Genomic DNA, 24129 nt, shown 5'->3' on the forward strand with positions numbered 1-24129 from the left:
AAAAAGTAAGCGTTAAAATAGAATTAAACTATTACAGCATTAAAATAATTCACAATAAAAGAATACAATTCAATTAAAAAAGATATAAGCTCTTAAAAATAATTCAGTTAAAACAAGTAAGCACCTCTTGTATGTTTTTGCTTGAAAGAAGAAATGAACATGTCTACCTCTGCAGAGATGGGCCAGAAAGGTGATGGTAATATTTTGTCTCCATTGCTTTGTGAATGAGCATGCCTCCCTGCTCATGGCACTAATTTTTACAATACAATGAATAATAAAAATAAACCCACTACCTTCAGTTGTCTGAGGACTTTGCCTAAGCATCCTGCAGGGACTCTAGTTGCTTAGCCAATATATCTGCAGACAAATTATCTTTTAAAAAAAGAGAAGGAGATGCTATGGAAGCAGTTGGGCATTTTTGTCCAATGCAACAGAAGTAGAGTGTCATATGTTTGCAGAACTAGCATGTCATATGGTGGCACTGTTCATGTGAATGCACATGCAGAAGTGTATTTAGCTGTGCAATTGACTACCCAGTGCTGCCATTCAGTACAAGCAAAATTAATGTATAACTTCATATATGGAGATTTCCACTGTTGTAGTTGGATGGGAAACTGCCAACAAACATCAAGTGTTGGAGGCTATATTTCAGAGAAAGTAACAGGCAAAACTACCTGTGAGTATTCCTTGCTTAAGAAAACCCTATGGAGTTAATTGGGTCACCACAAGTCAGCAGGCAATATGAAGGCATATACCACCACCAATTCTGATACAGGATTTCAGGCAATCTTGTTTAAATATAGAAAGCACACATTAGCTCTCAGTACATTAAAATTGTACCTTTCCCATGAAGAGTTTAGCAGCCTTCCAAGTTCGGTCTTTTGGCACTTTCCCTTTACTTGCTAGTAGGACCATTACTGCAGCTGCAACATTGGTCACAGCAACTGGTGGGCTAGGAAATGCTTTGAGTTCAGAAAGATTCACCTGAAGAACAGCCACAAACAAAAACAAGCATCATTACAGTCACATTCAGCAATGGGAGCATGAGAGATATCAAGACACTGTAGCATGTTCTAGCCAACCCTTCCTTTGTTAAAAACAGAGTTAAAGATGACTAGGGCCTCATTCCCACTACCTTTTAAACCAGATCATGGTTCGGTTCGTACTGGTTTAAACAACCATGATTCTCACTTAATCTGAATTGCTGAAGCGATTCCAAAAGAGGGGCCATGCTCTGGATCCATTTAACCCATTTTTTGGACACTGATTTTTTCTGCTTCTTTTTCGATAAATCAATTCCGTGCAAGTGTGAACCACAAGCAAATCAGAATCGATTTAAGTTTACATAACACAAAATTGAAACTGCTGCTTAAATCCTAATACAAAAAGTATTAATTTTTTCAGATGAGTGGCCAAATACAACTGTTAGTCCCAGCTAGCGCAGAACATTGAATCCACAGGAACTTGCTAAATTAACATTTATTTAAATTCCCTTCACTGGGTGGTTCTACTCTAGTTGGGAAGGGCAAATGCATAGAACACCTCTGTCTGCCTCTTTTCCCCCCTTTTTACTAAATATGCTTTCCCATTACTAAAGTTTTAGTGTGATTAAACTATCATAAGTTAATCATATTACAACAACAGTTAAGCAAATATAACCCACCCAATATCCTAGGAGTGCCAATTTTTAAAAGTGAGAAGCCATATTGCAACAAAACAAAACAAAACAGTCCCTCCCACCATGCTGTCCAAGTCAATGGACCACACAGCAGAAACAACCATACAGCAATTTGGTTCTTACCTTATTAAGTGTATTTAGAGCTGCAGTAGCTGCCACCAGAGCAGGTTCAGCTTTTACCAAGTCATCTTCACACTCTTTCTGTTTCTGAGATACTTCAACTTGGATGGCAACAACCTATTAGAATAAAGATAGTGTTCAAAGGTATCTATGAGGCTGACTTCAGTGCAGACTGGGTTTGAGTTAGGCTGCATGTTTACAAATGAGGGAAGATAGTCAATGGGAGCACCTGAAACTGGAACATTTCTAAAAACCTAGCTGGTCCATTTCATGACAGACCTCTGGGAGTTAAGAATAATATAGAGTAAAAATATTATGCAACAACAGGCCTCCGCCTGCTAAGAAGACAAGCCCTCCTCCTGACCGCCATCTTGCTTGTCTTTATTGCACGTTGTTGATTTTTATTGGGTTTTGTGAATTGTTTTTATGATGTGTTAATTTTTGTGAACCGCTTTGATCACCTCGGAAAAGCGGTATAAAAATAAAACATATTATTATTATTATTATTATTATTATTATTATTATTATATGTGAATTATCAATTATGTTCAGGTCAGGCCACTTCTGGTGTATTGTCCGATGTTCTGGACACTGGGATGGAATGAGTCCAGAAGAAGGAAATTTCCATGGTGAAAGGACTGGAGACTAAACTGAATGAGGAACAGCTGCAAGAGCATGGAATGACTAGTCTACTGGAGGAAAATAAGTACAGCTGTTTCCAAAAGTCTGAATGGTCGGCACACAGGGGAAGGAATATTGCATAATATTATCATTCCTGATCACTGTGTGTGGAAGCTGGCATCAGCCCACAATGACATTATACTCGTCACCTGCCTTACAAGCACTATGCAATGTCAGTTAAAATGGTACATGAAGTTGGGCCATAGACTTTCCCCTGACCAACAAAATGTCAACACTGAAATCTCTTCTCCCATAGTTACAAGAAATATAAATCGGTATCCTAGAGCCAGCTCTTTCTCCTCATTTTTGTCTCTCACAGGCATAATCAGCTTTGTTCCCTACTATATACCCATAGTATCTGTGAGGGTGACATGCAGATATATGCCTTAAGAATGTAATCATACTAGAACACAGTATGAATGTATTCATACTGGAATCTTCTCAAGTTCCATTGAATCAAAATGAGATACCTTAACTGTCAAATTGCTTGGTCACCTTGGTTAGAAGTAGCATTGGGCAGGGCCTAGCCTTGCCTTCACACACCCATACACTTCAGCTAATCCCCCCCCCCCCAAAAAAAAAATCTTAGTGCATTGGGGAGGAATATATAAAACTCACTACTTCATACATTTAAATCTCATCATACAGTTACCATCTGATGAACACTGAGAACACTCAAAACGTGCACTGATCACCTGGGGATCTCAGCAGTCCACATTTCCCCATGCTTCTCATCCTACAGGTGATAAAACAGTTGAAGAGTACACTGACTAAGGAATAATCCCATCAGAGACCTCAAGCAGGAAGCATCGGAGAAGTACACTATTGTGCACACTCTTTGGCTATGTCCTGTACCAATTAGCTGGGAAGCAGGGAGAAGAGGCAAGGGAGGCACCCACTGAAGGAGCCCACTACTTCATTATGCTACTCAGAAGTTTCCAGTCCCAGTCCCAGAATCATAAGAGTTGTAAAGAGCCCTATAGGCTACTGAGTCCAACCCTCTGTTCAATTCAGGTTCTCTAGCTAGAGCATCCCGAGTAGGTAGCTGTCTAGCCTCTTTTTGAAAATATTCAGAGAAGCAGAACCCACCATCTCTCTAGACAATTGGTTTCATTGCTGAGACACTCTTACTATCAAGAAGTTCCTTTTAATCTTCAACTGAAATCTGCCCTCCTGTAACTTAAAAACATTGGACCTGGTTCTAACCTTTGGAGCAACACAGATTAGAATATGCCTGCACCCTCCTGTCTGCGGCAGCACTAGTGCTGTTTAAGGACTGCAGTGATGTCACTCCTCAGTCTTCTTTTCATGAAGCTGAACATGACCAGCTCCTTCAACCTTTCCTCACATGTTTTGTTCTCCATACCTCATATTACTCTTATTGCCATTCTCTAAACCTACTTCAGTTTGTCTATATGAAGCCAAACAGACAGCCTGGAAAAGACAGCTTTCGGGTGGCTTGAGGTATGGCGTTTTGATGGCGCATGCTCCCAAGATGCCCAGAAGATGCCCAGCCAACCAGACAGGGGGCTTCAAGCCGCTCCTGGGGCATGGTGTTTTAATGACGCATGCCCTCGCAGCGCACTGGGTTGTGCTGGGGTGCCTAAGCCAGCCCTTTACAGGCCCAAAAAGGGGTGGATCTTTTCCGATTCTATTTGGGGCAGTGGTGGAACAGATTGGGACTGCACACCTCTGTTTGCTGCAGCTCTGGGGTGGCCCCAATCCACTCTTTTTGGGCGGTCTGTTCAGTTCCTTTGTTACATCTTTCTGCAAATGAGAACGTTGGGCAATGATGAAGAAGTGAATCAGCTGGGGAAAAGGTTGACTGGACAATTAGATGTAGGAATGGATACAAGAAAAGAGTTGCACGTGACCTACAGTTTCCCTAAATGTGGACTATAGTTTCAAGAGGGAATGAAAAACACTACTGAAAAAGAAATCGTGCTATGTTGTACATGGATAAATTTAAAAAGGTAAAAATTATTGAATCATTAAAATATCAAAGTAGAAGTGAAATTTTGAGTCCTTTAGAATTCTTTTATCATTTATAAGATATATCTGATGATAAGTGTTGAAAAACTAACTTAAGGGCAGAAAAGACTACCCTGAAGGGGTGGCTTGGAGCTGCTCCTGAGAAAGCCAGATTGGGGCCATGGCATCTGCAGATGCCATGGCCCCAATCCACCTTTTTGTTAGTGCAAAAAGAAGCAGCAAATTGCTGTCCATTTTTGTGCAGGCAAAAAGCCAGTTTTTCCTGCCCCGCTGCGGCTTTAAGGCACTCATGTGGTGTGTGGCATGTAAACACTCTGCCACCAAAGTGCCCAGAAGCTGGCAAATGTCAAAATGCCATGCTCTGAAGCTGGCCGGATGGTGGCACAAAGGGGCGATCTGTTTTGCCCCTTTCTCTTATTTTTAAAGCTAATAAAGTATTTATAATGGGTTGTATAAAAATACTTACGATTCCATACTGCTGAAATATGAACATCTGGTTTTTAACACCCTTTTAATTAAAAAAATGTAGATAAATCTTTGTAAATTTAAGCTTTTAAAGTTTTTTGTAGACTTAAACCTTTTAAGGCAACTTCGAATTAATGATAATCTTGAAGATTTCTTCAATTATTTAAAAAATGTTTAAGTAAAGAAAGACGGGAAAGTATTTGAAATTTTTTTAAGTCCATGAAAAATAGTGGCATGCTTGAAAAATGTCCAAAAGTGGTCATTATCTCATGGTAATCACATACTGAATCTAATTGCTTAATGAAATGTTTCGTAATGTGTTAATAGCATTCCATCCTCCTCCTAAAGCCATTAGAACAATATAGTATGGCTGCTGTCAGGTGACAGATTGGGAGATATTACTGTGGTGGAATAATACCACAATATTATTGTAAATTTAAGGGCGAAAAGGGCTGCCTCTGACAAAGCCGGATTGAGGCTGTGGCAACCACATGCCACAGCCCCAATCCACATTTTTACTTGCTTAAAAAGCAGTGGCAAGTAGCCACTCCTTTTTGCACTAGCAAAAAGCTTCCTTTTGGACCCCGCTGCATCTGGAAGCTGGCTTTAAGGCACGCCTGCAGCATGTGGTGTCTAAATGCCACATCGCCAATGTGCCAGGAAGTTGGCCCATGTGTGGGCACCCGGGCAGTGTGAAGCTGGCTTCCGGGTGTCTTGGGGGACTGTGTTGTGTAAATGCAATGCTCCCAAGCTGCCCGGAAAGTGGTACAAAGGGGCAGTCTATTTCACCCCTTAGTTCATTAAATGTAAACATTTTCACTGTAAAATTGTTTCACCATGGACATGTTTTAAAAATAAAATGAAAAAATTAGATTCTGTACATGTACCAGTAAATTTTTAATTTTCAGAGTGAGGTTGGTTAGATTCCAGCTGTTGCAAGATCCAACCAACCTAGCCAAGGGTCAAGGATTACGGAATCAGGAATCTAATGTCTTGAGGGTTGCCCAGCCTTCTCTTAGCACTTACCAGATTCATGCACTCTGTCTGAAGAACATTAACAGTGAGAAACAAACATAGTCCAAAAGTAAAACATGTACTTATTAAAATATTAAATGGGGTTAGACAATGAAATAACACAATACAACACTGTTGTTCCACTGTTCCAAAGAAGAGCAACTGTGGCTGGTCTAGTGTCAGTTTTCTTGTTTGGCATTGTCCAGGAGCTACATATATTCCCCAAAATGACAAAAATAAAAAATACCAGAAGTGGTTGGAAATACACTGGCTCATTATTTTCTGCCAAGTGCAACCTATGTAAAAGGTGATGTGACACTCCTGGGAGCTTTCTGGAGAGAAAATCCCCCCTCTTGTTTGGCTAGAAAAAGGATGGTCCAGGAAGTATGGAGAGGTGGTGAGGGGTCACATCTTGTCTAGAACTACAATGGAAGTAAAGCTCCAGTCTGATTTAGATCTTCTAAATGAATAGCTCCCGTCTGTATGATTTGTCCTTAGGAAGGTGACAAGAGGCCTTTGCACAGTTGGTAAGAACATACTGCTTTCTTTGCTCAGGAATTATGTAAGAAAAAAATGGTGACCTCGGTCTGACTATTGGAAGGCCCATATCTTCCTTTACGAGCCCTTAGAGCTATAAGATCTTTTTGAGAGGCCTTTCTCTCTGTCCCACCAGTTTCTCAGACTCAGTAGTGGGAACAAGGGAAACGTTATTTTTGATTGCTGCTCCCAGATTTTGAAACTTTATTCCTAGGGATGCTAGGATGGCCTTGTCCTTGCTCTCATTTCATCAGCAAGTGAAAATATTTCTATGTCATCAGGGTTTTAGAATTTGACCAGACTAGGCTTTTAATGCTGTGCAGTGCTGTTTTGAAGGTTTGTATGTAGTCTTTTAATGAATTTTAATCTTTTTAACTTTATAAAAAAATTAACTAACTTTTATATTTATACTTTTACTGAAAGTTTTGTATAGTTTTAATCTGTATTGTTTTAAACATATTGCCAGCTGCCTTGAGTGTCATTATTGAGCGAAAGATGGGATATAAATGAATCAAATAAGTAAATAAATCAATAAGAAATAATAATAGAGAGAAAGGGCTCACCTTTCACTGGGTCAAATTAAATTTTAACCTAGGATAACAGAACCTTTGGCAACGTGGGGCCTTTTCACTCTATAGAGTGAAAGGGTTTTGTAGTGTGGGATTTGTGGTCTGATGAGATGGCAGAGCTCTCTTGTTGAGGATTTTGAATACTCCTTCCCTAAACTCTAAAAGAAATTACCATGGCAGTTAAAGTGAAATTATAGGCTCAATAGTGTGGAATGGTCCAGAAATTTTAGCAGGGATTGGAAAGGGCCCTGGAGCCCTGATGGTGCAGTGGTTAAATGCCGGTACTGCAGCCACAACATTCTGAGTTCAAACCTGAAGGGCCCAGGTTGGCTCAACTTTCAATCCTTTAGTAGGTCAGTAAAATGAGTACCCAGCTTGTTGGGGGCAATTGGCTTTCACATTGTAAACCTCTTAGAGAGTTCTGAGTTCACTATGAAGTGGTACAGAAATGTAAAGTGATATGTGGGGTTGCATGTGTTCCCCAAGCCTGGTTTTGTAATCCTTCATGCTTTCAGACTCCTGGAATGCCTTTTTTTAAAAAAAGCAAAGTGGCTATGGGGTGATCAGCATCTCCTAAATATCTTAATAATAATAATAATAATAATAATAATTTTTATTTATATCCCGCCTTTCCAATTGCATGATCAAGGCGGCTTACAAGACAAGAAACAATAAAATACAAGTAAAACATCACAATATAAAAAGTTTAAAAACATCATTACTAGGGGTAGGAATGGGAATCTATACAAATCACAATTCACTAGGGGCAAGAAAAAGACAATATATTGCACTAATCCGGGGTCGAAAAACAGAGGGCAAGGAGCAGAGAAAAAACACTATTACCTAAAGTGAAAAAGCCAACTGGAATAGATGCGTTTTTAATTGTTTCTTAAAAGAAACTAAAGATGCAGAGGAACGGAGCTCTACAGGGAGCTTATTCCACAATGAGGGGGCGGCGATAGTAAAAGCCCTCTGTGAGGTCCTCACCAAATGGGATTTAGGGACCTCTAACAAATTGGTCCCAGATGTTCTGAGTGTGCGGGGCGGATTGTGTGGGGAGAGGCGGTCCTCCAAGTACCCTGGGCCCAAGCCATTTAGGGCTTTATAGGTCAAAACCAACACCTTGTATTGAGCTCGGAAGCGAATGGGTAGCCAGTGGAGATCTTTTAAAATAGGTGTTATGTGGTCTGTCCTGGAACTACCAGCGACCAGTCTGGCTGCCATATTCTGCACCAATTGAAGCTTCCGGGTTTGGTACAAGGGTTGCCCTATGTAGAGCGCATTGCAGAAATCCAATCGAGAGGTTACCAAAGCATGTACAACAGTTTCAAGGTCCCGACGGCCCAGGTAGGCCATCTTCACCAAAACTAGTTGCAGCACCCACCCTGAAATGAACATGAAAGATTATTTGTTCAGAAATGGACTTCCAGTTACTTCAAGTTTGTTCCTTCTCCACTACCATTTTTTGACATTATTGGTACTCCATTAAGCTAGCAGGTCTTAAAGGGGAAAAAATGCCTCCAGATCTTAGAAGTTGCCAAACCACCATGGCTTTATTGAATTTCTGACTCACTTTCCCTCTGAAACTAGATGCTGTATTAAGTAGGGTTCACAGGCATCCTGTTATATACAGGATGTCCTATATATGTAGATTTAAATTCCAGTCCTGGGAAAGGGGCAGAGGCTTTGGGATGTCCCCAAATAATGTATTTTTGACCTGGTGACAGCAGACCCCAAATGTACTTCCAACAGTCTAAGCCCCAAGTGTTGAGTATGAAGCACCATGGCCACAAATAGCATGCCAAGATTGTGGGGAGTATGTCTGCAGAAGAGTGTGAGTGGTATTCAGTCTTCCTCCTCTCCAGACACCACTACCAATAAGCAGCTTGTCTCATGACAGTCATCAGCCATGAGATTTTTCTCCCTGCTCAGAAGAGGCTTTCATCTAGTGAGACCTAGGGTGACTATATAGGCCTGTCTTATGTGTCCCCAGCCAGTCAGAAGCTGGTAATCAATGTTGTTGCTTTATAAACCCTACGTGTAAAATATTGCCCCATGTTGTTGCTTTATAAGCCCTACATGTAAGATATCCATATGGAATATATTCGTATTTCTGCCTTGTGTGCTCTTCTTGCATGTTTTTGTGCTGCTAACAGTCCCCCCCCCAAAAAAGGGGGGGGGCTTGGAAAAACCACTTTTTGGACTGCAGCTCCCAGCATTCCCTAAACAGCATGGCAAGTTCAGGAACAAATTGAAAAGAGCAGTAAGATGATGTTGAAAAAGTGCAACACAGATATATTTCACTAAAACAGAAGTTGGTATTACAGCTTTTGGGGGGCTGGGCTAAAAGGCCAAAGGTGGTTTCACCAGTTCTGAAATATAGCCTACAAAACCTGGCACTCATGGTGGTCTCCCATTCTAGTACTAACCAGGGCTGACCCTGCTTTGCAGCCAAGATAAGACAGGATCTGGTGCCTTTAGGGTATACCTTCCAACAAAGATCTCCTTATTGGAGGATCTTCCAAGAAGCCACAGTACATGTGATTTAGGACCTGCAGCAGGGAGGAGGTTTCACAGGATATTGATCAAGAAGAAGAGAGCATATGCAAATATAGGTGCCTTTCTGCTTGTCCCAACAACTTTGAACTCAAGCCACCAAACTCCAAAATTCCTGACAATCCTGGTGTATGCAGGACATTCCTTCTGGGTTTGCTTCTTCTTTCTACCATAACAAACAGACTAGGAAATGTTTGTTCCATGTGTTGTCTGAACCAGGATTCCAGTTTTGGAACTCCCTTTGGAAATGAGGGTTTGCTGTTTGTTTAGTATCTTGCCGGGTTTGGGAAGGGAAGCCAGAATCCTGGTTCAGGTTTGTAATATAAGAGAAAAACAAAGTGGAAATGCACAGACTGCATCTACCGTTGCTCATAACAAACCAGTAATCTTTGGAAACATGTCTTATTGTTCTGTGCAAAAGAAGTCAATGTTGGGGAACAGTGTTACAACTAATGTACGATTTACTGTTAAAAGCACAGTTTGTGCCTAGTTTTCTGTAAAAGCTCGACCCCCCCCCCCAAAAGCTAAATACAAATGATTTCATGATGAAACATGGGTTCAGCATGCATAAGAAAAGGACCTCAGACTGAAGCAGCAAATGCTGAAGCTCAGAAAGTACATCATAGAATGCAAAACTTGGAAATGAGCTTGCAAGTCAGAGGAATGGACTTGAAGAACAATTGAGTTGTTCAATTGAACTAAGAATCAAAAGCCTTTAAAAACCTGAAGTGCTCAGAGATGACTCCCTGACCTTTACTGTATTACATACTGGCCTGATTCTCAAGTTCCCCATCCATTATATGCTTGAATGAGCTCAGTACTTATTGTTCTTTCATATCATTAAAAGAGCTAAAAGGTTGGAAAAATGCATAATGTAAAGAAAGGTCAAGTGGTAATCATGGTGTGAAATGCTGAAACATGTGTAAGTATAATAATTCTTTAGATTTTATGCTCCCTGGAGAGGTAGGTGTTCAAAATTGTTCACCTACAAAGGTTTATTCTGTGCTAAATATAGCTCAACAACACTAAATTGTGGAATTGCACTGACCTTTTGCTCCTCAGCATCAGCAATGGCCTTTTCCTTGCTCACTTTCTCAGTCTGCAGCCCTATCTTAGTAATCAAAGCTTCAGCATCTTGATTTCTCAGTTTCAGTTCTGCCTCTTGAGAGGCAAGTTTGTATTTTAAGTCCTCCACCTAAAACAGGGCAGCAAAGGCATTAGTTTGGAACATGTGTTACTAGAAAGCATATTTAGAACTGACAAGGTGGCTATTAAGCAGCTGGAAGTGAATGTGTACATGTGTGTATGCATGATTATTAAACACAAGAAGACCCAAGTAGCAATTTGAACATTCTCCCTTTATCGGTAAGTTAATACTATAGAGCAGTGTTCCTTAAGCTATCTGATGGAGGGCATCATTATTGTTATGTGTTTCATGTCTGATTTACGGTGACCAGAATTGTTCAAAGAGAGCTACTTTTGCCTTTCTGTGAGACTAAGAGAATGAGACTCACCCAAGATTCCATGGCTGAGCTGGGCTTCAAACCCTGGTCTCCCAGGGCCTGTACAAACAGGCCAAAATAAAGCTGCTTCGGGCACAATTCAAGGTGTTGGTTATTACCTACAATGCCTTATATGGCTCAGGTCCACACTATTTGGCAGACCGTTTCTCCTGGCTCGGACTCTGAGATCCTCTGGAGAAGCCTTTCTCTCCATCCCAACACATCATAAACACGGTTAGTGCAGATGCAAGGGAAGGCCTTCTCAGCGGCTGCCCCTAGACTCTGGAACTCCCTGCCCAGAGAGATCAGAATGGCTCCCTCCTTAATGGCCTTCTGCCAGCAGGTGAAGATCTACCTGTTCACACAGGTGTTTAATGAATTGTTATAAGGATAGGCTGGGATATTGGACCATTTTAAAAATCTGATACAGTTTTTCCCCTCTATGTAAAGTTTTATCTTTTTAAAATATGTTTTATTCTTTTTATAACTATCTGTTTTAATACTGTAATACTGTAATTTCTTTTTAATGTACTTTTAAAAAATGTTTTTAATTGTACTGTTTTTAATGCTGTGAAGTCCCAGTCCTGGAAAAAGAGCGGGATACAAATAAATATAATAAATAAAATAAAATAAATACTCTTAGACATACTTCCAAGAAAAACAGATATACATAATCATACAAGCAAATGTTTTATAGACATATTTAGAACTTCTGGGATATTACCTTGTTCCCTCAAACATGGGCAAATTTTTTCAAACTCAACTGTGGGAGGTGGGATAATTATTTCCTTATATTTCAAGATGAGGAACACGAGCCCCTGAGAACTTTATTTCTAAACTTAGCCTGGATGTAGAAGTCCCACTGAAATCAATAATGACAACTACCAGTTTAGTTGTTGGAGATGATCACAAGCTCCTTATCTCATCTTTTCCCTGACAGAATACATTCACATTTAACTGTCAATAACAGATCTTCCCACGTTCCCCTGTGGCTGGGCATATGCAACCCAGGCTTATCCCGCGGCTTTTCAAGGATGGGATTTATTGACAATTAAACATGTGTGTATCCCATCAGAGAAAAGATGGGATAGAGTGTGTGTGATAATCTCCAATATCTCAGACATGTGGGACATATAACAGTTATAGCAATAAGAAGTAATTAGGCAAATTTGTGTGAAAGAATTGGTAGGAATCAGTCTCTTCAGATTCTAGTGGGAACCCAGGTTAGGCTCTTTCAACAAAAGCATGTCTCGCAGCTTTAAAGACTAAAATGTATGTTCACCTTTAAGGGCCATGTGATCATTATTTTTTGTTTTCTCAAAATTACCACCAAATGAACACTGTTGCATTGTTAAATCTATTCTCTCTCTCTCTCTCTGATTTATTTCATTTATATGTTTGAAAAAAATCTGAACAGCACCAATTATATAGCTGAGTTCTGGGACTTTCTAACCATAACAGTGGTGGGGATTGTAAAGCTTTATTGAACCCTTAACATGCCTAGATAGCATAGCCGATGGTGAGGACTTCAAATCTAACTACATCTGGATGACCACGTGCTTCCCATCCCTTAATTATATATAATGTAGCACACAAAAGTTATAAATTACAGTATTACAGTTACCTGAGACGCTGTTGTTTTCAGCTTTTGAATGCCATTAACAAGGTGTTCCTTGTGCTGAGACATTTTCTGGATTTTCCTTTCCAGGAGATTCTTATAAAGCATTATTTGTTCCAGAAAGCTTTTGGGAGTTGTATAGTTATACCTCTTCTCATTCTGCTGAAACTTTATACTCATCGTATTCACACTGGTATGGGCATAGCCCATAAAATAGCAAATGGTGTCATAAAACTGTGGCTGAAAACATAAAGTATACAGAAGGCAATTTTAAATCATAAACATGAAAAATCAAGTGGTTTGGACATATAACCAAAAATTCTCCTAACTCAGGTCCCCAGAATCAAGGAGTTCTGTTCTGCACATTTTACTCGCACTCTGACACACAAGCTCTTATTTTAACAAGGGACAATGAGGCCAACTGATAATTGGGATATTGGTGAGCTATCGGCGCTGACATACAGTAGAAGTACAGGGGGATTATATCAACACCAGCTCCAAAGAAACATCATAGGGCTTTAAGGAGTTTTGAAAGGAAATCAACTGGTAATTGCTCATCAGGTGAGTTTATATTATTTATTTAAATACAGATAGGCCACTTTCGATCAGACTAATACACAGTGTTCTGCTCAAGGAATGTAAAGATACAAAAACATGGAATGGCTTTCATACTAAGAAAAGATGTGGCAAAAGCAGTCACAGGATACAATGCAAAATTATACCAAATCATCTTAGCAAGGCTCCATGGAAAGCATGTGAATATCACCATAATTCAAGTAATTCAAGTATATGCACCAACCATAGAGGCAGAACAGGAAGAAACTGATAGATTCTATGAAGGAGTACAAGAAGAAATTGACAGCACACCAACACAGGACATCAAGCTGATTATTGGAGATTGAAATGCAACAGTTGGAAGCAAAGAAGAATCAAAAACAGTAGGCAGATTCCAATTAGTAAAAGAAATAAAGAAGGTGAGCATCTGACAGATTTTTGTGAAACCAAAAACTTATTCATTGCTTAACACATTTTTCATAACACCAGAAAGAAGGCTATACACATGGACAGCTCCAGATGGCCAACATAAAAACCAAATAGATTATATAATTGGATGTAAGAAATGGCAAAGCTCCAAGACTAGACCAGGCACTGACTGTGGTACAGATCCTGAATTACTCATATCAAAAATAAAAGTAAAACTCAATAAGAGAACAAAACCAGCCATCATACCAAAATATGATCTAAACAATATCTCAACAGATTTTATTGACAATATAATGAACAGATTTGCGCTATTTAGCATCATAGACCGAGAACCAGAAGAACTGTGGTCTGAGACCAGGGACATAATAAAAGAAGAATGCAGACAGACACTTTCAAGAGCAAAGAAGAAAGAGAAGAACCCATGGATAGATAAAATGCTACAAGCGATAAAGGAAACAAGGAAAGCAAAACAAAAAGGGGATAGGAACAAAGTAAGAACCATGAATGCAACAGTACAATGGCTAGTTCGGAAAGATAAAGAAAACTACTACAATGACCAATGCAGAGAAATAGAAGACAACAACAACAAAAAAGGAAGAACATGAGACCTATTCTACAAGATCCAGGAAATCAAAGGAAAATTCAAACCAAGGACTGGGATGCTCTATGACAAACAAAACAAAACAAACCATAATTCAAGACCAGGGAAGAATAAAAAAGCCTTGGATGTAATACACAGAAGAGTTATATAAAAAGAGATGATAAAAATTAAGGACACATGGGACGAAGAGCCATATAAAGTTGAACCCCAAATTCTAAAATGTGAGGTGGAAGTTGCAATAAGAGAAATGGCAAAAAACAAATCACCAGGAACAGACAATATGCCAATGGAACTGCTGAAATCCACATTGATAGAGTCAATTCTATTGCTAACCAACATATGTCAACAGATATGGAAAACAAAATGATGGCCAACAGATTGGAAATGATCAATATACATCCCCATCCACAAAAAAGGAGACACAAAGGACTACAGCAACTATAGGACCATCTCCCACACAAGCAAAATTATGCTCAATATTCTGCAATATAGACTCCAATCATTCATGTAAAGAGAAATCCCAGAGGTCCAAGTGGGGTTTGGGAAAGGAAGAGACACCAGGGAATGCACTGCAAACATATGATGGCTAATGGAATGCATGAGAGAATTCCAAAGAAAATCATCATGTGCTTTATAGACTATAGCAAAGCCTTTGACTGCATAGATCATGGAACACTCTTAAAGATATAGGAGTGCCAACACATCTGATAGTTTTGATAGTTCTAATGTGGAGTCTGTACTCAGAACAGGAGGCTACTGTTAGAACAGAACACAGAGAAACAGAAGGGTTCCCAATTGGCAAAGAAGTCAGACAAGGCTGCATCTTATCACCCCAGCTGTTCAACTTACATACAGAACATTTTGTAAGAAAAGCAGGCTTGGACAAAGAAGAAGGAGGAGTGAAAATAGGAAGAAGGAATATCAACAATCTAAGGCCCGTTCCGCATGGGCAGAAAGTATGTGTGCGGCACGTACTAGGATTAGAAAGGGGCGTCCTTTCTGGATGCCCCTAACCCTAGTACGCGCCGAGCACATACAAAATGGTGGCACCTGTTCTACATGGGCAGAGCCATTTTGACGTAGCGGACGCTTAGCGTCCTCACGTCTCAGCACCATTATGACACCACAAGTGCGCCATTGGTGCCTTGTGGTGTCATAAGGGCGCCGCAAGAAGAAGCTGCATTTTGCAGCTTCTTTTTTGTTGCGTGGAAGAGTCATGCGGTTTGGCCACTGGGGCTCCTCCGTGCAGCAAATGACGGCGCCGGCAGACCGCCCTTTTTGGGCGGTCTGTAAAGCACCTAAGATATGCAGATGACACCATAATAATACCAGATAACCTCCCAGACCTGGAACAACTAATAAGAAAGATCAAGGAAGAAAGTATTATTGAACATAAAGAAAACAAAAATAACGACAACAGAGAATCTTGACAAATTCAGCGTAGACAATGAAGAAATAGACGTGGTAAAAGAGTTCTCATGCCTGTGATCAAACATTGATAGATGTCAGGACTGTAATCAGGAAATCAGAAGAAGATTAATAATGGGGAGAGTGGCTATGAAAGTACTAGAAAAGATTCTAAAATGCAACTGAGCACAAAAATCATACATGCCATTGTATTCCCTGTTACCATGTATGGATGTGAGAGCTGGGCAATGAAGAAAGCAGACAGGAAAAAAATAAATGCATTTGAGATATGGTGCTGGAGAAGAGTGCTGAGGGTCCCATGGATGGCCAGAAATACATACAAATGGGTCCTAGAGCAGACCAAGCCAGAGATCTCCCTGGAAACCAAGATGACAAAACTGAAACTGTTGTACTCTGGACACATCATGAGAAGGGAGGACTCACTGGAAAAAACAATAATACGAGGAAAGGTAGAGGGAAGTAGGGAGAGAGGAAGGCCAAATGCTAGATTAAGGAGATCATGGATATGAGTTTACAGGACTTAAGCAAAGCAGTGGAGGACAGAATCTTGGAGATGTCTCATTCACAGTGTCACCATGAGTTGAGATCGACTAGAGGGCACTTAACAAACAACAACAAAAATTAGAAAATGTTTGTATCTGAAGGTCTCAAAGCAATGCACAAAAAAATAAACATGCTATATAAAAACAATACACATGATAAGGCTGAACTAAACCAGGGAGGTTTGGAAAAATAGGAAAGTCTTCAACATGTGTCTAAAAAGAATGACTGATACACATAACATCAACACCACCAAGATCATAATTTTCAGGAATTTCTAGGCAATCCATAAATAACTGCAGAGCTTATCACACAACACTGGTATACTGAAATTACACTGCATAAGTACTGTCTTTGCCTCTAACTTATTACACAATGTTGTGGTTTTCCCAGTGCAGTGTCATGCTGTTCTAATGTTAGGTCATTTGGAAATAGATTATCATCCCATTTGAAATAATCTGCTAATGATCCCCTATCTTGCTATGGTTTAGTAATCACTTTGAGTTCAAATGTCTCATTCTATTTAATTGCAATACAGGGAGCATTATGGGTAAAGTATAGGTATGGTTTCATTGCTCCTCTCTTGGGAACAACCTGGGCATATCCAGTAAGGAAACCTCAGACTACTTCTGGTGATTGGGCTAGGAGGACATTGAGTTTACCAAGAGAAGTACAGTGGACCCTTGTTATACGCTGGGGTTTGGTTCCAAGATCCCCTGTGGATAACAAAGTCCATGGATGCTCAAGTCCCACTAAATATAATGACATAGCAAAATGGTGTCCCTTATAAAAAGTCAAGGTTTGATATTTGAAATTTATACTTTTTTGAACATTTTCAAACTGTGGATGCTTGAATCCGTGTATAAGAAGGGCCGACTGTACTGTACTTTGTTTTCTGTTCTTGCCAGGTTTTCTCTCAATTATTTTAAATTGTTTTCTTAAAAAAAAAAAAAGGAATAGCACAAAAGCACAGCTCTGGGGTACCGTAATCCGGTCAGGGATTAATGCCCAGAGAAACTACAGGGTTCAGGAAAAGTTTGAAGAGTAAACAAAGAATAAATATACATGAGTTTAAAGAGTAATATTCAGAAACAGACCCAGGGAAGTGTTGGTTTGTGCAGAAAAGCATTTTAAAAATGCCTCTTGAAATGGTGTGGTGTACATTCATCTTCTCAATGCGAATGGAGAGTACAGATGGTTCCATCATTACATAATTGTGTCTAAAAAGAAGGCTTGATGCACACATAATATCTGTCTGCATAATGGAAAACCCACTAAGCCCAGAATTTTCAGCGATGTGGAGTTTCCAGTCATTCCACAAATATCATGTCCTTTAAAAAACAAAAACAAAAACAAAAAACAGACATACAAATAAACCCCGATCATGGAGCAGAAGGTGGAGCAAACGGTGGGGTAAATGTCATTGTTATATTCCAAATGTATGAAAGCAAACGTGAACTAACATCCCTGGAGTGTAAATGGTTCAATGATGCAAGAGTGAATTGTCATTCTGCTGCTTTCTGAGTAAAGAAGAAGTGGTTTTACAAAAGGAATGACCTGAAACAAGTGACAAGGGTGACCATCACGCTTTAGAGCCAGGGCAGACTGAGTGGAAAAAAGGGCATGTGCAGCAGTATGGGGAAAACCACTGTTCTCCCAACTGGTTTCACCTTTCTTTTCTCATAAATTCCTTTGTCTCAAAGGTGCTACAAGACCCTTTTGCACACTGATATTCCAGATTAATATGTCTATGTCTCTGAATTCAAGTGACCAGGAGGGATTCCTTGATTTGGACCAGAGAAGAAAGCAAGGACATGATTCCATCTGAAAGTCTGCCTTTTATTCTGCTACCCAGCCATTTTGGAGTAGATTCATTTAACTACAACCATGTAACTTTTTTTTCATTAATTTGGTTCAGGTAGTAAGCAGAGAGGAAGATACAGACTATGGCGCATTACAGACCGTCCAAAAGCGTGCGGTCTGCCGCCGCCGCCATTAGCTGCACCAAGAAGCCCCAGCAGCCAGATCACGAGGCTTCCCGGTGCAGCTAAAAAGAAGCGCTGAAATGGCGCTTCTTCTTGGCACCCAGAAGTGGCGCCGTGAGGTGCGAGGCATGCACTTGCGGCGTCACTTCCGCCGCGCCATGTCCAGATGCTGTGCGTCCGAGATGTAAAGATGGCAGCGCCCGTGTGGACGGACACCACCATTTACTAAGTGCTCCATGCGTACTAGGGACGAGGCCAGTTAGGAAGGTAAGACCCTTCCTAACCCTAGCACACCCCTTTCTAACCCTAGTACGCACAGAGCGTGTACTAAATGGCCGTTTGTAACGCGCCTATGATATATCGGTTGAATTAACATACCTCTTTTTTGTGCCAGAAACTGAATGCTGCTGCTCTGGATTCCGGATTTAATATATAACAGAATTTGGAATATTATAGTCAATGATACACACTTTATAGTCATGCCATAGTAATATTAATGTGATTGTTTAATTTTTTTTATTTGGTAGTTTTGATTTATTTACTTCTATTGTTACTTTATTTAATTTATTGTATACTGGTCTGAAATCTTTTATGTGGATCAGTTCAGAAATTCTTGAAACAAAGACAGTAAATATTAAAGTGAGAGCAGAATGATTGGCCACAGAGGACTTAAGTAAGTATTGTTGTCGTGTGCTTTCAAGTCATTCTGGACTCATGGTGACCCTGGGATAGGTTTACCTTCAGGTTGCCATTAGTTGGAAATGACTTGAAGGTAGACAGCAGCAGTAGCAGCAACAACAACAACAACAACAACAAAGGTGAAACTGTTGTGGTGTTTTCTTGGCAAGATTTGCTCAGAGGGGGTTTGCCTTTGCCCTCCTCTGAGGCTGAGAGACTGTGACTTGCCCAAGGTCACTCACTGAGTTTCCATGGCTGGATGGGGATTTGAACTCTGGCCTCCAGAGTTATAGTCCAGTGCTCAAAAAACTACACTACACTGGCTCTCTAAGTATGCATCTAGTTATGAAAAAAGCCATTTAAACTGCTTATACATTTGTAAAACATTCATTTGCTGTGTGTGCAAGTGTCCACATACATATACAAATGCACACATACATATACAAGCATTATAATTCTGCACTATCATGTAAGAAATTTCCATTTTGTCCTCTGTGACTTCTACCACACTTAACTTTCTAATTTGTGGAATCACAACTCCCTCATTCTAATGATTATTTATTGCATTCAGTACAAGATGTACCCCATTCAATTAATCAGGGGAAACTTAAAAATCAATTAATATGAATTAAATGAGCTACAGCAAGTCTTAGGAAAGTCACACATAATTTACCAAAGCGTTGTCAATAATGCTTAGAGATATTTTGGAAAATTACTCAAGAGCGGTTGTTGATACAGCTAAATGTTTCAAGCCAACATTATTAATATTACAAAGAGGCCCATTTAGACAACTTGTAATTTATCTCTGAGACCAAATGTACCTTTGAACACAGCTTCGTTAACATGAGCTGCCTTTTAATTAGCTAGTGTAAAGGGAATTACACTGAATCTTAAATAAAACTACATTAGTTTGCCGTTTGACTAAACTCCAAGAAATACAGTAGAAATAATATCTCCGAACAACTTTTTGAAAGAACCCAAAATTTCTGTTTAGACCTTAAGTAGTTAAATTACTACAGGCTTTCTATAGTTCTCTCTCTCTCTCTCTCTCTCTCTCTCTCTCTCTCTCTCTCACACACACACACACACACACACACACACAGAGGGAACTTTCTTACAGAGTGTCTTCTTTTGCTTAGCCATGATCCTTATGAGAGATCTTTACACAGAAGTTCTGAAAGGCCTTTGGAAACAAGTTCCATTTGTAACTCAGCCTTAGTAGAAGTGGGTTCCGGTTGAGCTGAAAGTGGCCTAAGACAACTTGTCCCAATGGGGCAAAATATCTATTGTTATCAAGCTTAACAAAATGGCACAGCATGGGAGGCATGCTGAGCCAGAGAGCAGCTGGTTGTAATTCACACTGTTTTTCAGAAAACTCTAATCGTTCTGAGCAGACCTCTTTGATGATTGGTCTTCGCTGCTTTTTCAATTTGTCACTTTCTCTTATGATAAGGTCATTGGTGACAGCACTTCCTGACATTAACAGCTGTGGTTTCTAAAAGAGTCATTGTGGAACTACTAATTGCAGTAATTTCATTAGCATAAATTATTTATTCTACCATTCATTTATCTGTGAGGTTTTGGTGGTGTTTCGTTCACTACTACACCTTATCTTTTCTAGCATCAGATGCACTGGGCAGAAAGGCAAACAATATGATTATTCCTAACCTGACCTCTTCTAGTACAATCATACAAAAATTCACCTTTATTTAATTCAGAAGTATTATAAAACAGTAAAAATGAACTACTTATATATCACATAACAAACAGGCAATACCTTCATTAAAGGTCTGTTTTTGAAAGATCTATTCATAGGTGCTAGATCCAGATGACCCATGTTTAGGAAGAAGCTTACAAATGTAGATTACCCTTCAAACAACCCTCTGTGCAAGCAAAAAGGTGAAGTATGGAGGAAGAAAATTTGTGTCCAGAACCTTTGTACTCTAGTTGCATTGCTGAACAGATGAGTGTGGACACGTTTCTTTTTGGAGTACAACTCCCAGACTACCTCAACTAGTATAACCAGCCAGGGAAGCTGTCATTTAAAAGATAATTCTTCCAATTTCTGGTTGATGCTGTCAGCCAGTTACAAGTTTGTATTAGAAGATACTGATTATAGGTCTTCTTTCCCCCTCCCACTTCCCCAAGCAAAAAGAATAAGGAGATTGTCATATATATGCAAGAACTTATGGAGTGAGGACAAGGACTTCCCTATTGCATTTATCAGTAGAGGGATTCCATACATCACTGAATATGTGGAGCTTCTTCCAGCACAGCATTTAATTGGTAAGCCCATTCCTATAGCTCTGTCTATGCACATCTTCCTGTTCTCTTTGTGTGACATCTCACATTGAGCAATTATTTCATCTGCCTAAACCAATAGGCCTGCCTTGATCCTCCTCCCCTCCCAATATCCCATTGAATGCAATTACAATGGTTTTGTAAATCATGGGGTTGGGCCAAATAGAAGCTGAATGTAGGTTCTACTAATGAATTTAATTACAGATCTTGAATTTGTTGTCTCCACTTTACTGGATAATGTAGCTTCTGCACACTAATGACCATTATATGTGGTCAATTGTTCTTTAACAAATGGAAATCAAAGGCTTCTCTTGGTACCAAAGATCAGTGTGCAATAGACAAACTGCAAAATAAGAGAGAAAGCCAGTTCACATCAGTCTTCATAAAATGAAATTGTATACAGAGAAACAAAATTGTCTTTTTCCCAGATGCTACATTTCATCTTTCTGTTGGCCTAGAAGGCAGAAGGGAAAAAGAAAGAACATACTATATATGGATAGACTCAATCAAAAAAGCCACAGCCCAGAAACTGCAAGACCTGAACAGGACTGTTGATGACAGGATGACTTGGAGATCTCTCATTCATAGGGCCATTGTAAGTCAAAGTCAACTTGATGGCAATTAACAACCATTTGATATCTGCATTTTGATCCCCCCCCAGCTGTTCTTTATCTTCTTAAGGCATTTGATTCCTGAGGCCAATTACACTCCTCTATTGGGGCATCCAATATATTATTCTCCTCCCCTGCCCCTCCACCACTTGTAAATGTCACTGTTGCTCCTATACACAAGCTGAAGGAAACGTTCAATAGTAAAGTATTATGCTTCTATTGTGTCTGATTTCAGACTGGTCTCTAGGAATATCATGCTGACCTCTATCCTGTGTTTTATGGAAGGTTTGTGGACCCAAAAAGGATTATGAAAAAGTTGATTTGCCTTCAACAAAAGCAATATTTAGTGATCTGGATTCTATGTAACAACGAGGAATTACTATGCTAGAAAGAACAACCTTCACAGGTTCCAAACATATTCCAGCTCATCCATACCAGGTACAGTTGGTGTTCACAACAGTAGCTTTACTATGGTCCCATGCATGTATAAAAGCTCCTAGTGAATGAGGAAACCCTAAAGAAGGGGTATAATTTCTCTCAGAAAGAGAGGGAGAGCTAGAGCTGGAGAGAAGCTGCAGTTGTCAGGGCTATGGAGTAGGCCCTGTTCCCTTTGAATGAGGTAGGCATATTTTCAGTTGTGTTTTTAGGGCGTAAACAAAGGTACAGTGTACAGTGGCCCTTTGTAGTGTATAGTGGGCCCTTTGTATCAGGGAACTGGTGATCTGTGGATTGGACTACTCATAGATCAGACCACTCGTGGATCAGCGTGGCCCATATTGTTCAATGGCAGCACATGCACATCATCACTATTGGATAATATGGGGCACAACTGTCCTCATTTTTTACCATCCACGGGAGGAGGCGGAAGTGAACCTCCGTGGATAGGAAGGGTCCACTGTAATTTATATATTGCATTTGCATCTATTTTGTATTTTTTAGTTAGGGCTTTAAAATTTCTATCCAAAAGGTGCAAAACAACTGAACAGCCTAAACTGAAGAGTCCTTGCAATCAAGTCTTCACTGGCACCTCATTGGATGCATGGAACTTTTGGGATAGTATAAGCATGCCTGATTAAACATATAATGTGTTGTATTGTTATTAAATATAAATATATGTACTGGTATTTAAATTGTGCAAACCTTATGTGTACAATAATCAGTTACTGGCCCAATGGAACCCAGAGAGAAGTACAGTATCACTTCTTCTGCCCTTGTTTTCAAACCGTCCCTTTTGTGAGCTTCACACTTTTACCTAATGAAATGAACAGCCAAAGTAGAAGGATAAAAGAGTGGGGGTGGAAGGTGTTACTTAATTTTTCCTGTTTGGCAGAATGTACTATAACAGGGATGGGCAAAGTATATCTGTCCAGAAATTGTTGGAGGGCAACTTACTAGCATTCTTCAGCATTAGTTATACTCTAGAATGGGGTGATGGGAGTTATAAATCCAACAACATTTGGAGGGCCGTACTTTGTCTATCCCTGTATTATTTTATTTATTTCATTAAAATATTTCTATCCCACCCTTATATAAAGATCACATGACAGTATAAAATAAAACTAACTTGACTAATTTTTTAAAATATTGTTATAAAATAGGCTCAGGAGAGCAAAGAAAGAGGGCAGCCTGAAACTCTGATACAGAAGCCTTGGTTTAATAATCATTTTGTCCTCAAAAGCCAATGCATAAGTACCACAAGTTAAGAAAAACTTCATAAAGCCTAAACTGAAGATCTGGTCAATATAGCAATTCCAGTTGTATGATATTTATCTCCTTTTAAAAATGAAATAATTGTTCATAATTTTAATTTTTTAAAACACTCAACAAAAAGGAAAGAAACCCTAGTACTGAAATTTGTTAAATGCAACAGAGGACAAGAGATTAGCTCAACAGAAACAAATAAACACACTAATGGTGCCAGATCATCTTTCTCAAAGCAAGAATCCACCAGGATCCACCAGTATAGAGCTGGATAAGTAATTACTTTCTGTTTAAAGGAACAGGAATGTTTTTTCTCTCTCTTTTACTGCTATTACACTAGCTCTGATCAAACCTTGAACATTTGCTAGTGCACAAATGGGTGGATGTGTGGATAGAAGGGTTGCTTGTTCTTCAGTTTTCCCTATTGTTAAGTACTGTTATTTCTCCTGTATTTGTCATGTAAAATGGTGGTAAAACTGACCATGCTAAATTATGGGCTGATGCTAATCTTATCAATTTCAATCCTTAAATATTAAACTGAATGGGGAAAGGTGTTTTTTCCTACTTA

At 39.6% G+C, this 24129-nt stretch overlaps 1 protein-coding gene across 2 annotated transcripts in view; it reads right to left on the reverse strand.

Moving 5' to 3' along the window:
* The window catches only part of DNAH11 (dynein axonemal heavy chain 11), a 176720-nt gene that overhangs the window by 49627 nt on the left and 102964 nt on the right, over nt 1–24129 (reverse strand). For both annotated transcript variants that reach the window (XM_089533095.1, XM_089533096.1), the window contains 4 exons: nt 12739–12972; nt 10661–10807; nt 1802–1915; nt 841–984 (listed from right to left, as the gene is read on the reverse strand). In XM_089533095.1, coding sequence (XP_089389221.1) covers nt 841–984; nt 1802–1915; nt 10661–10807; nt 12739–12972 — 639 coding nt within the window. The remainder of the gene's footprint in view (nt 1–840; nt 985–1801; nt 1916–10660; nt 10808–12738; nt 12973–24129) is intronic.

Source organism: Sceloporus occidentalis, unplaced genomic scaffold (assembly GCF_023333645.1).
Source record: "Sceloporus occidentalis isolate IW3139 unplaced genomic scaffold, rSceOcc1.0.p SCAF_7, whole genome shotgun sequence".
NCBI classification, from domain to species: Eukaryota; Metazoa; Chordata; class Lepidosauria; order Squamata; family Phrynosomatidae; genus Sceloporus; species Sceloporus occidentalis.